The sequence below is a fragment of the Orbicella faveolata genome, unplaced genomic scaffold (assembly GCF_042242905.1).
Source record: "Orbicella faveolata isolate gen_17 unplaced genomic scaffold, um_ofav_v1 contig_3, whole genome shotgun sequence".
Taxonomy (NCBI): Eukaryota; Metazoa; Cnidaria; class Anthozoa; order Scleractinia; family Merulinidae; genus Orbicella; species Orbicella faveolata.
Window position 1 is genome coordinate 19782762 of NW_028301558.1, and position 12239 is coordinate 19795000.

The 12239-nt window shown below is 39.4% G+C and overlaps 1 protein-coding gene across 2 annotated transcripts; it reads left to right on the plus strand.

The window, feature by feature from the left end:
- Window positions 1–6368: 6368 nt before the first annotated feature.
- LOC110061486 (uncharacterized) lies at window positions 6369–10163 on the plus strand. Of its 2 annotated transcripts, XM_089298477.1 has the most exons (4): window positions 6369–6440; window positions 6566–6872; window positions 7947–8282; window positions 8654–10163. In XM_089298477.1, the coding sequence occupies exons 1-4, from the start codon at window positions 6394–6396 to the stop codon at window positions 9140–9142; spliced, it is 1179 nt and encodes a 392-aa protein (XP_089154603.1). In that variant the 5' UTR covers window positions 6369–6393; the 3' UTR covers window positions 9143–10163. The 2 variants fall into 2 exon arrangements, with proteins under 2 accessions (XP_089154603.1, XP_020623981.2); XM_020768322.2 differs by lacking the exon at window positions 6369–6440 and having other exon boundaries at window positions 6447–6872.
- Window positions 10164–12239: the final 2076 nt, after the last annotated feature.

Below are 12239 nucleotides of genomic sequence, written 5' to 3' on the forward strand. Positions count from 1 at the left end.
TAAGCCTTCCCCCCACTTATAAGCCCTCCCCTCCTCGCTTATAAGCCCTTCCCCCCGCTTATAAACCCTTCTCCCCGGTTAAAGGCCCGTCTATTAGTAAACCAAAAAAATTACATCCGGATATAAGCTCCCCTCTAGTTTTCCTTGATTTGAATTCCTTTTATTAGTGCAGAGTGCACTATTGGGATGGTTATGGGGGTTGCCTGCCGCTAAGGAACTAAGGCGTTATGGCGCTATGGCGCTAAGGTGTAAACTTTAATATTTGTTTAATTAATTAATTTCAATTAATTAATTAGTCTAGAGGCAAGGAAGTAGTGGGAGCAGGGTGGGAAAGGTACATGTGTACTCTACGTAAAACGCATTCCATCGCCGTCGCTTAACTTTGAACATCGCAAAGCTATATATTTGTTTCAGGTAACCCCTTGCTCTCCTTGTGGTACCATTCTCGTTAGAACAAAACTAATTTGCTCTAAACTCATGCGTAGATTAGTTAGGGTTCGTGGCTTCTGTATTAGGTGAAGGATACATTGCATACAGAATCACGCACAAATGTTGAGTGGTTTTCCTTATGGTAGAGCTCAACATGTAAGACGCATGCGTTCTAGCATTGTTAGTGTTATACACTATCTTTACACGCAGTATTTTATATATCGTGTCATGTGACCAAGGTCGGCAGTTATTTTTCAGGTAGCGCCAATTGTCCCTTTTTATTGCAAAAGTGAAACGTTACTGTGGCTGCGTAGCTTTTAGAATAACACACAGGTCGGTTCAACAAATATCATCTGTTTTCAATCTACAATAGTGTGCTTGTCAGGGTTCAAATGTATTGCTTCTCCTTAACGACTTGTTTATTTCTTGCCTTAATTGTGTCTGTAAGAGAGACCAAAAAGTTCTCAAGTTAGTGGCTTTAATACTCCGCAAATTGTAAATTTGTAACAAAAGAAACCAGGAAAATGCTCAAATATTGCTGCAGACGCCGTGGCACCTAATGAAAGCGCAAATTAATGTAATCAGTCTTTGAGGAGACTCATTCATATCAGCCAAGTAGCGCTGTTTATCTTCAATACTTTTCGTTGAAACGCTTCTTGGCCATCAATATCGTTGTGTGTTAATTTTGAATTGTTTTATTGTTAACAACAAAGGTGGCAACAGAAAAAGAAAGTGGTATTTCGTGACTATCTGATAATTAAATTAGTTCTTGTTCATCGGTAAAAATTTGCATTTTTAGAAAAACATCGTCTCTGTTCCGTTTCTTCATCACTACATCAGATATTTAACTTTCTTTCATTTATCTCCAAAAACAAGGACATCTTCCGTATGTTTTGCAGAAAACAAGGGTTTCATATTACATGCCTTTGCGAGGAAAACAAAAGTATCAAGTTACAAAGTTGGCGTGAAGAGCTAAATTGTCACGTTTGCTGCTTCAGCGTATTGTTGTATTTAAAATGAACGAAAATCAACTTAAAGCACCAGTAGTAATTAATTTGTGCGTAATGTTTGGACCTTGAATGAAAATACAACCTTGAAACATACACACTACAAAGGGGAAAAGCCGTAGCAGACTACCAAGGTAGACACAAACCAGAAGTGAACCGAGCAGGGGTGAGTACTTATGGGACTACTGTACCAGAGCTATCAATTGCGCTCTGCACTATCTGAGATTGTCTCACTAGTTATGTTTTAAAGCTTAATTTGAAACCAGTAAATGAAAATTAGCAATTTATGCGCCTACCCTGTTATTGATCATGAATTTCGTCACAACATTGTCAAAGTAACTGTGGATCTACGAGGTGATAGCCGAGTGTTGCGATCCGATTGGCTGAACTATCCCACACCATCAGTGGGGTAGAAATAGATTTAACCAAGTATAGAAGCGGAGCTCCTTGGGCGGGTTGTTCAAAGCCCGATTATACTAATCCAGGATAAATAAGCCAAAGTTGATCTGAATTTTGTAACTTTGCGATGAGGTTTTCTGTTTATGTTTGGAGTTTGAATAATCTCAAACTACACAAAACCTGAGCAGTAAAAACATTTTTATGCAAGAGAAGTTTATACTTTGGTTAACTCTTACTGAATCCTGGGTTAGCGTTTGCCACGTTTCGAACAAACCGGCTCTGATTACAATAAATTAACCTGGCTTGAGCCCGCGATTTAACTGAAAATCGATACTTGGTCCACTTTAAAAAGGCCGTGATCGCCGTGATCTAGACGAGCTCTAAACTTGAGCCCGCAATATGGTAAGGTGATCCTACTCGGGCGAATTTTGTCACACGCCCGCCGTTTCACGTGAATTCTTGCGCTGTGTAACAACAGATCACTTAATGACAGGTCCTTTCCGTCCACACTACGCCGGAGAAATTTGAAAACGCAACAATCACCGAGGGCAGAAATGCTCTTTAGTGCACCATGATCGTTTTCGAAAAGCTACGTTTTCAAAATGTTTCCCGTCTACACAGAGACGTTAAGCTGGCGTTTTCAAATTCCTTCAGTTTGGAGAGTGTTTTCGAAAGCTCCGTTTTCTCCGGATTAGTGTGGACAGTAGGCCCAACCATAAAAATAAAGCTGCGTTTTCAGATTTGTAAAGCGTAGTGTGGACGGGGCCTCAATGTTTTTTTCCGGGTCTGCATCAGGGAACAAATCGAGTTTCTCGAAAAACAGAATTAACGGTCCTACAAAATGGCAACGTCTTCCTTTTTACGAAATTTTCGAGAAACACTTTGATAAAAATGGATAAAACAATTCCAGGGAAGGCTAAAGGACATTCATGGTTCTGGGGTTGTTCTTGACTCCGAAAACTTGAAATTGTTGAAAAACTGATGCGAGCAAATACTAGTCTTCGAAAATTTCAATCTGAGTGATTTTCCTAAGGCGCGAAGTTTCATAGACTCATACCTTCATACCTTTGCTTAATATTTCGCTTTATCATCTTCCTGGGGCGAAGCAAGAGGTAAAAGGGTAACCCGAAAACACTGATCCCCGGACTGCGGACCCCCACTACGGACCAGGTCCACGAACTACCCTACGCACCACCCCCAAAATAGAATAAAAATCATAAATAAAGATATTTTTACTCAGGGGTTGGCTTATAGATCACTCGTGTCGGCGAACCTCGGGTTACTCTTCGCGAGAGAGAGCGACGTGTTGCCACAAGTCGATCTTTGCTAATCCTTCGTTTATTCATGTCCCTCTAGGGAAGAGAGAGGTACATCGTCAAGCGACGTAAGTACGACGTAAGTACGACGCAACTACGACGTAAGCATATGCGACGTAAACAGGTGTTCGTTTTCGCACGTCGACCTTGAAGTCATTTCCGAGCAAAGGAAAGACTGCTCGCAGTCTATAAAAAAACAATAGCAGGTCTTGGGTAATTTTGGATTAGAAGTGTATTTGTAGCAGAAGCCACGTTTTCACTCTCCCAATTTTTTAGTGCTAAAAAATTGAAGCTTTTTCTTATATTCATATGACCATCCATACAGGAAAGTTTGCTGTGCCACCCAACACCTTGCAATAATTTGCTGCAGAAAAAGATATATTTTCTATTGTTATTCAATGTTATTCCACTGGTGATCGTTTTCAAAATTTGTTGCAGAGTGTTTGTTACAACTTTTGTTCCCAGGATGTTGTCCAGTTTTGTTAATTTGTTGCGCCAGAGAACTGTTATGCTTTGAGATTATGGATGGTCCAGGAGTGTTACAGTCCCATTTGTGTCTCTTTCAGATTTAGAATTTGATTTGTGTTGTGTCAACAGGTTCAAGTAGAAGTGAGTGATGCCATCAAACGAGAATTTCCTGCTAAAAGGTTTGACGCAGTTCATAGCAGAGAAACAATTCTTCATATAAAAGACAAAAAGCCCTTTCCAGAAGATTCGTGTGAGTCTCACCGACAGACATTTGACGTCTTCCATACTTTTATCATACTTTCACATTAAACAACAACTTCGAAATATTTGAACTTCGGTATGGGGCAAAGCCTGAGGTTACTTTTAGTAATTAAACCATCAAAAGCACAAGGATACTCAACGTTGAGGAATAACAGTGATGCCTGAAAACACTTCTTGCCCAAAGGCCAGCATTGAATCAATAATTATAATTAGAAAATAAGCGCGCTGATTGGTTTAAAATCGTATTTCTATTTACACTATTAGATTATGAAACTCGAGATTTCTAGTTGACTTGGGCGCAGCCCGAGTCATCTATCACGCATAAAAATCGAGAGCGAATGATTTAATTGCTTTAGTACAAAGCTACTAGTCGTTCAAAACTTTATCTAAATCCTCTTCACAGACAACTCGAGAACGCAAAGAAGCGGCCGTCATTTTTTTAACAAGCGCACACTGCTACGCTACTCGCTATCTACGGCAGAATAGATACAGAGTAGCGCAGCCAATCAGAGAACGCCATTCGTGATATAAGGCCAGTAGATTTATACTAATATGCTATTGATACCGGAGCTGCGCCCTGGTCAACTATAACGCATAGAAATCGAGAATTCATAATTTAACTGTTTTCGTATAAATCTGTTAGTCCTTCAAAACTTTATCTAAATCCTCTTCACAGACACTTCGAAAATGCCAAGAACCGGCCGTCATTTTTTTAACAAGCGCACACTCGGCTGCTACGCTACTCACTTTCTATCACAGAGTAGAAAAAAGCATGGGCTTGGAAAAAAACCTGTAAGCAGTAAGCTCGTTGAGCTTGAAAAATTAAATTAACAAAGACAGCAATATTTGAAAAGCCCCTTTGGGGAATAACGGATGTATGTAAAGTCTTGACGAGCTCAGCTTGGGTGGCGATTGCCGTGTGTCAGGTGCATGTTATGCTAGAACGAAGAGCTCGGCTTTGTTATGCAAAAAACTTTGTAAGGGGAAACCAGTGTTTTGAAACTGTTCCAATTTTTTGCTTTTAGCCGACCAAACTATAATTTGTTACGTTTGTGGAAAACGTTCGTGCAATTTTCGTTGCCCCGTACACCGTTGGGAAAACTGTTTATTTCAGAATCAAATTGTTTAAAAATTGAAAATAAGGGTAATGGAAATCAGGGCAGAAACTCAAAACACCTCGAGCAGAAATAAGAAACCCCAAATTAAAGGGCTTTTAAGGTTTACATAAAGCTTTGAACGGGTTGATGGCTAATAGGATATCAATTTGCTATAACTTATTTATTAACCGGCGAACGTAAAAGAATGCCTAATGAACTAATAGGTGAGAAAGGAAAAGCGGTGAAATTAGCCGCTGGAGATCATAAGCTCTCTATATTCAGAAGAATACAAAATCACACAAACTTCGTTCCATATAACGAAACAATAATAGGCAGCTTAAGAAAACCACGACAGCAACGCCAATGGGAACCTCACCGAACAAAAAATTTAATGAGCAGTATAATGGCTGTGCATGTGCGTTATAATCCTTGGTGCATTAACTTTGCTGCCCTCTGAAAAACTTGAAATGACCAAATTCTGAGTTATCTGGGAACGTGAACCACGACAACTAATTTTTTGAATTTTTATTTCAAATTTTTCGCTGGATTTAGTTTTGCCGCGATAGTTTTGACAGTGATAAACAAAGTAAATGACTTCTAAGTATCGCGAGATTCGTATAGGTAAAACATAAATTCAGTTTTTAATCGACGTTGTCCTCGATCGGCTTCCCCGTCCCTATCGCTGCCCCGTGCTGTACTCATCGCGTCTTACTATGTACCAATATTCAACTACAAAATAACCAAGAAAAACCGATCGATAATTACTCAGTTTCATGAAAGAATTCAACGACCAGCACTCGCCGCTAGTTTCTAAAGAAAGTGCCTTGCTGTTCATTTTAGTCTTGAGTATAGTTTATAGAGGGAAATACATGTGTAGTTATGAAGCCCGGCAAACTTCAAAAGAGCAAACAAGATGCCAACAGTTAGGTTGGAAGGTCCACGAACGTGCACAGTCTTTTGTTTTGCGCTTATACACTATGCATGAATTACGTAACCAAAACGTGTCTATTTGTCAGTTCCTCAATACGGAGTAAACAACTATTGTGTTTTGTGCACGGTCAAAAAAAAAAAAAAGAACAAAAACCTACAACAAAGAAGTTTGTCGGGTTTCATAACCATTCCTCTCTATAAACTATATCTTGAGTTGCATGACTTTTCAGTGTTTATAACTTAACACTTACGTGTTCAACGTCACGGTTAGAAAGTCAACGTCAGAAAATACTGAAAACTTTCTTTGGAAAAACAGTCAAAGAAGAAAGTGATGCCTCACGATAATTCGCTTCCTCCTTAATAAATATATACCACGCTAAGAAATACATTGTTAAGGTTAGCCTTTTTTAATTAAATTGCCTGATAACTGATAAGCTACAACTTGCTATAATTTATTTATTAGTGGGCTGGAGTAAGCCACTAACAATGCAGAATGAACCACAACAGGTGATAGGACTAATAAAAGGAAGCAGGTAAAAAGTGTTCATTTTTATACCCTTTGTGCTGAGGGTTTCTTGCAGGAAAATAGAGCTGCATCTAAAAGAATGATTGCCGCTACGTCTCTTATTAATTTTTTTACTGTTCAACTTCTCTGGAGATTTGCTGAAGTTAAGGCCCACTGCCGAACAGGAACATGTTTAAAGTACCCCCTTGACGTGTATGGTGATGCTGTGCAAGACACAGAGTTGGCTGGCCATGTTTTTCACAATTCTGTCACGTTAAACCCAATTCAGTGCTACACGTGGTGTGTACAGGACTGTCGATGTTTGTCGTTCAACTACAAAGAAAATAAGGAAGAAAAATATTGCGAGTTGAATGGAGAAAATCATGTTACTAACAAGAGCTCTCTCAAGCCTAGCAGAGGATCACGTTATTACGTGTTACGCCGGGAACACCACCAACAGGTAACGATCGATACACGGTTTTCTTTCTCGAGTGCTTTTCAACTCTCTCCATTCCACCGATTCTGTTAAAGTGTATATGACACGAAAAATAACTTCTGCTTATTTGAAAGGCCTTTCAAAATACAGAAGAATGGCATTTTTCTTTTTGAAATATCTTTTTTCGTTTTAGAGATATTGACGTTTTTCTATTATGCAAATTGTCAGTGATGACGTCATATTGTTTGCAACTAAAAAGTGGAAAATACTGAATAAATGATATCTCTGGAAATATTGAAGCAGTGTTCTTGAAACTTGGCACCACAAATTTGCATCACAAAAGGAACAACATGACACCCTTAGTGCTGTTGCCATGACAACAGTTTTGCCGCTGGTGCTGTCTTATTAAAAACTGAAATTCCCAGTTTTTGTCTTAAACTGAAGAACCATCTACCCTACCCAGTCTAATGATGGGAGTAAGACAGTATGGGAACTATGTCTGTTCCAAGTAGGACTTGTTGTCTCACTTTAGAGGTTGCAAATGGGGATTTTTGGTTTTTTGACAGAAAGAGACTGGAACCGAAAGACTTGCTATGGCAACTGCAGTCACAGTCACAATGACGTAATTTTCCCAGTTATATAATTAAATGTAGTTATCTCTTTGGCGCGTTTCTTCCTGTAACTTGGTGCGGACGAAATGCGAGAATTGGACAAATTTAAAAGCGGAAAGGTTCAATCGTAAAAAAACTCGCATATTTAACAACAAAAAGACTTTGCAGTAGTTAAAAAAGAACGTACAAGTGCAAGAAGCATTGACTTTCACGTCATTAGAAGGGTTATGGCGTCGTTACCTTTTTCTTCATTTTTTTTTTCAGCGCACCTTTTTTTCATTTCCATCAATAGATTTCTGACAAATACTTTTAGCTTCCTGCCCAGTCGTTAATTGTGTCGCAAGAGATAATTCTTCCCTGCGACGATCAAACGGTTTTCAATACTATGTAGAGACTTTCCTGATTAAACTGAGAAGATATCTGACGTCCTCTTCATCAGTTCTTCTGCAAATTTAATAGGCATGCTCCGTTTCATTTCCATCCGCAGGGAGTGACGTCATGTGTTGGTGAGGTCACGTGTACCAATGGATGCTGCAAGAACAATCCGTGTCTCAATGGAGGAGCCTGCAAAGAAACCTGTGAGCCTGCAAGCGTTCGGTACAACTGTTCTTGTCCGATAAACTATGTTGGAAAACGCTGCGAGACTAGGCTGAGAAAAAGTTGTCAAGAATACAAAGCAGCTGGAATGAACATGTCTGGACTGTACAAAATTGTCGATGACAGTAATCAAACCTTCCAAGTATTCTGTGATTTTGATTCAGAGCCTGAGTTTGCGTGGAACTTGATCCAGTCTTTTAGCCTATCCAACAAGCACTATTTTGAGGTAATTGTCGTACGAGCATGACAAGGCTGTGAAATTTCGTTATTAATTGCCGAAATGAACAGTTAGGTGGTGCGGGAAATACTATTTCGTATTCGACTTTTGAATTTTATAGTTTAACAATAATTTCCATCTCTTGAACAAGATTTCTTTTCTTAAGCCAATTAAGAACCTTATCTTGAAAAGCCATATTCTAAGAAGTTGTGTTTATTTTCTTTCGACGTTCAAAATTACGGGAAACAAGTTTAACACAAGAACCGTAAGGCGTCTCTTATTTTCCCGTAAAACTGTTTAAATTCTGTTTACAAGAAATATTTCTTGCGTTTTGCTCTATGTACTAGTTTTACGTTCAACTTTCTCTTTTGGTCTCTCAGAGTGACGTGGTCTTTTACGACAACTACTCCGATTCTAGTGCAGTCAGCGGTGATGCTCCCAACTGGCAGGCGTATTTGCTTAGACGACATGACCTTGTTTGGCTCCGAGAACAGTCGAGCTACTGGCGAGCTACTTGCCGATACAACACAGACGGCACGGTATACACGGATTACCTGCGGGCCACATTTGAAGACTTCGACATCATAAAAGTCAAACCCTCTAAGGTAAGCACCTGCCAAAAATACGAGCTTGTCAACATCCGGGGAAACGAGTGTACAGATTGCACGGCAGCGACCTGGTATCTAAAAGGTCGTATTCCTCTCCACATCGACAGCTCTCTACAAAGTTCTTGCCAATTTGATGGAAATCAGACCGGGGATGTCGTATATTCTGAGGACAACTTTGGATATTATCATACTACAAATCCGAAATTTCGTTGTACATCAAGCTCTGAAGCAACGACTCAGTATTGGGTTGGAGGAAAGTAACATAACAACATAACAAAGCAGATCAGTTAGGATTTCATCCTTTACTGCTCTGTAACTAAGCTGAACGTGTTCTCTACCAGTGTTCCGTTTTCTAATTTTTCCTTGATTATAGCTTGAATAAAGCCTCGTCAATAAGAGCATCAAATGTATCGAAGTAAACGCGATCAAAATGTCATCACATTGTACGCAAAAGTTAAAAAAGTCATTCTATCATGGCGCTTTCAAGAAGTCTGCTTTTAGACATGAAGTTACAAATGAGCAACGTCAGTCTTGTATTAGTGGTTTGTTTGAAGCCAGTCAACTTGATTGTACAAGTTGTTTATATAATAATTATAATACTTATATTCGAAGATACATTTGAATAACTACGTGGAGGTTGTGTGACATGAAGTAAGGTAGAGGGCAGGGTTTCACGGCCCAAAGGAAAGCGGTTTTCACATGCATTAGAAAGGCAAGTTGTAGATTTTAATCCCGAGGAATTAAAGTAAGGTGTTAATCTTAGGTTCAGATTTGTTCTTTCTGAAATTTCCTTGGAGGGTTGCAGGTTACTCATGCCTTCATAGACTGGCTCACAGAGTGGTTGGGTTGCCATGGTAACCACGAGCCAAATAAACTCCCTAACGACCTCCTTCGGGGGATTGTGACCTGCAGCTCTGAAGAGGAGTAAACAGGTAAAGGGGACTGTGATCTGTACTCCTGGGGAGGAGAGGGGGTTTTGACTGCCCGTACTAAGCTAGACTAGTGATTCGTTCACAGAATGTGTTGCTGTTCTGTTGTTGTTTCTCATGGGTTCTACTGCTTTTGTGATTGTATTTGAAAATAAAATGTACGTTAAGATAGAATCGTAAGTTATGTTGTAAATTTTAAGCCACGGGTGAAACTGTTAATTAGTAAGCAATAATATTTATTTGTAGCCGTAGTATTGTAAGAATGAGTCGATGATGTATTAGGCCTATAAGTAGCTGTAGCATTGTAAGTAGTGTAAGATAAATAAATAAACTCTAAAAAAAGTGTAAAAAAATTCCTGTTGTTAGCTGTCCCTTCCTTGATTTTGGTGACGTTCTTAGAATTCTTGAATGTAGTCTATCATATTTGGAGAATTCTGTAATAGTATCCTATGAACAGGCATTGTTATAAACCCTCATCACAAAATAATGAAAAACCATAAGAAACCCAACGATCAGAGTCCTCAGCGCCAGCAATGATCATGAAGGCGAAACCAATGTTGATAAAATTGATAGCAAAATTGAAAGAAAAGTAAAAACTGTGATGAACGGTTGCATTTGTAGCACACACTGTACGTATTGCCTGAAATAAAACGTTTAGCGTCGTGAAGCTCGAAAACAAAACAACTCGACCTTAAATCTTTTCTTTCGTTACCTATCTCACGGGAACGAAAACGGTACAACCCAAGTACATTCAATGTCTGCTGTTTAGTCTGGACGTCGCAATATAACAGTATAGGCAGTGTACTTGAATATCATACTTACGGTACCAAAAAATAAATAGTGTAAGCAAACTGTGAAGTCCTCAGGAATATCGCCAAAACACGAAACACTTTCTCACAAGCAACACTGTGTCCTTGTGCAAGTGTGATTCAAGGCTTCGTTTTTGTATTCTAAGGGTCCACAGACCAGTTATTTTTTTGGTGTGCCTGCCTGCACACGTGTAGACACATGCTTGCCAAAAACATCACTTTTCAAAATTCCCTGACTTCTCCCTGATAAAATATAATTTCCTTGTCCAAACGAACTGTCGGATATAGTAGCTACTTCTAGCTTCCCCTTACACTCCTCTTTTCTACCCATTCATTAAGACTGATAACTTTTCAACGAACTTTCCTTCTTTATTGAGGAAAAACAATGTTAAATTGAGGCGTGTTTAAATTATCGCAATTTTCCCTGACTCAAGATAACATTCCCTGACTTTTGCCTGAGCGTGTAGAATTTCTTTCCCTGGCCATTTCCTGACCTGTGGCAACCAAGCCGGAAAACAATGTAATTAAGACAACTTTATTTCTGGAAAGATTGTCCTTTGTCAACTTTTGTCAGATTAAAACAGCTCTTTGATTCTTTTGCCAAAAACGGGCCCTTGTAACTTAAGCTTTCAAAGCCATATTTGATGTTCCTTTCACATGGCGCATGACCTTTCCATGACAACTTCTTCGTTCAGTGATTCTCATAGCCATAAGGCCGATCGCTGGAAATTAGTCGCACCTTGCATGCAAGCTTGCGATGGTTTGGCCGAACGCCATATAAGTTTACGTCGAGGCATAGTTTACATTTCATGAGGTTTTCGCCTGAAATATACACCTACCCTGCAAATTCTTTAAGTTATTTGGCATATAACAAGCGTTTTGGCGGTCTGGAAATCTCTTGACGATCTGTTTGGTGTGTGCAAGCAGTACCAGTACGGGATTGGCCACTCGTTGTGGGTTTACCTCGATCTTCCCGGGTCTAAGATTGAGATGACACTTAGTGCTTGGTCGACAAAGGGTGATTAAGCACAATGGTGCACTGCTAGATGAAGGAATTAAAAACGACATCTGTATCAGAGGCTTGAAGAAACTCAAAAGACTAGGCGAATTGATGATTAACTCTTTTCGCGACGAAAACTTGTGAATGATGTTCACTTTTCTCTACGATCCCCCATGCCACTCAGTCACGCGCAATCATTCTTGCCCCACTCTACGACGTTAAACCCAAGCTAGGCTGTGAATTATGTCAGACTGGTTAAATTGGGAACATAAAAGATAGTGCACCGTGACGTGCCTTACGCGAATGTTGTGACAGTTACAGAACTGATTTAACTTCTTTCGCGAGTGGGATTAACTTAAACAAGATCAATATTAATGTAACTCGGTAATACTGTTCCCAAAAGGTTAAGCCTCCTTACGAAAAATCCCGGAAAAATATGGTCTGTTCGGAAGGAGATCAAAAATTGTCTGTTCGTTAAATTTCGGCGAAAACACATGATACAAGGTATCCTATTAGTCTTTTATTTTTCGAAGGGGTATTTCTCACTCACAAGCTGTACTTAATTTTGTAATCGACAGGGAGATTTTATCCTGACTTGACTTGATTGCTGGCACGTCTAA

What these genes read in the sequence shown, in the direction of transcription:
- LOC110061486 (XM_020768322.2), top strand. Translation starts at nt 6,513, where the DNA reads ATGATTGCCGCTACGTCTCTTATTAATTTTTTTACTGTTCAACTTCTC. An exon ending in GCCGGGAACACCACCAACAG is followed by an intron (nt 6,873 to 7,946) that starts GTAACGATCGAT and finishes TTCCATCCGCAG; the next exon opens with GGAGTGACGTCATGTGTTGG. An exon ending in CCAACAAGCACTATTTTGAG is followed by an intron (nt 8,283 to 8,653) that starts GTAATTGTCGTA and finishes TTGGTCTCTCAG; the next exon opens with AGTGACGTGGTCTTTTACGA.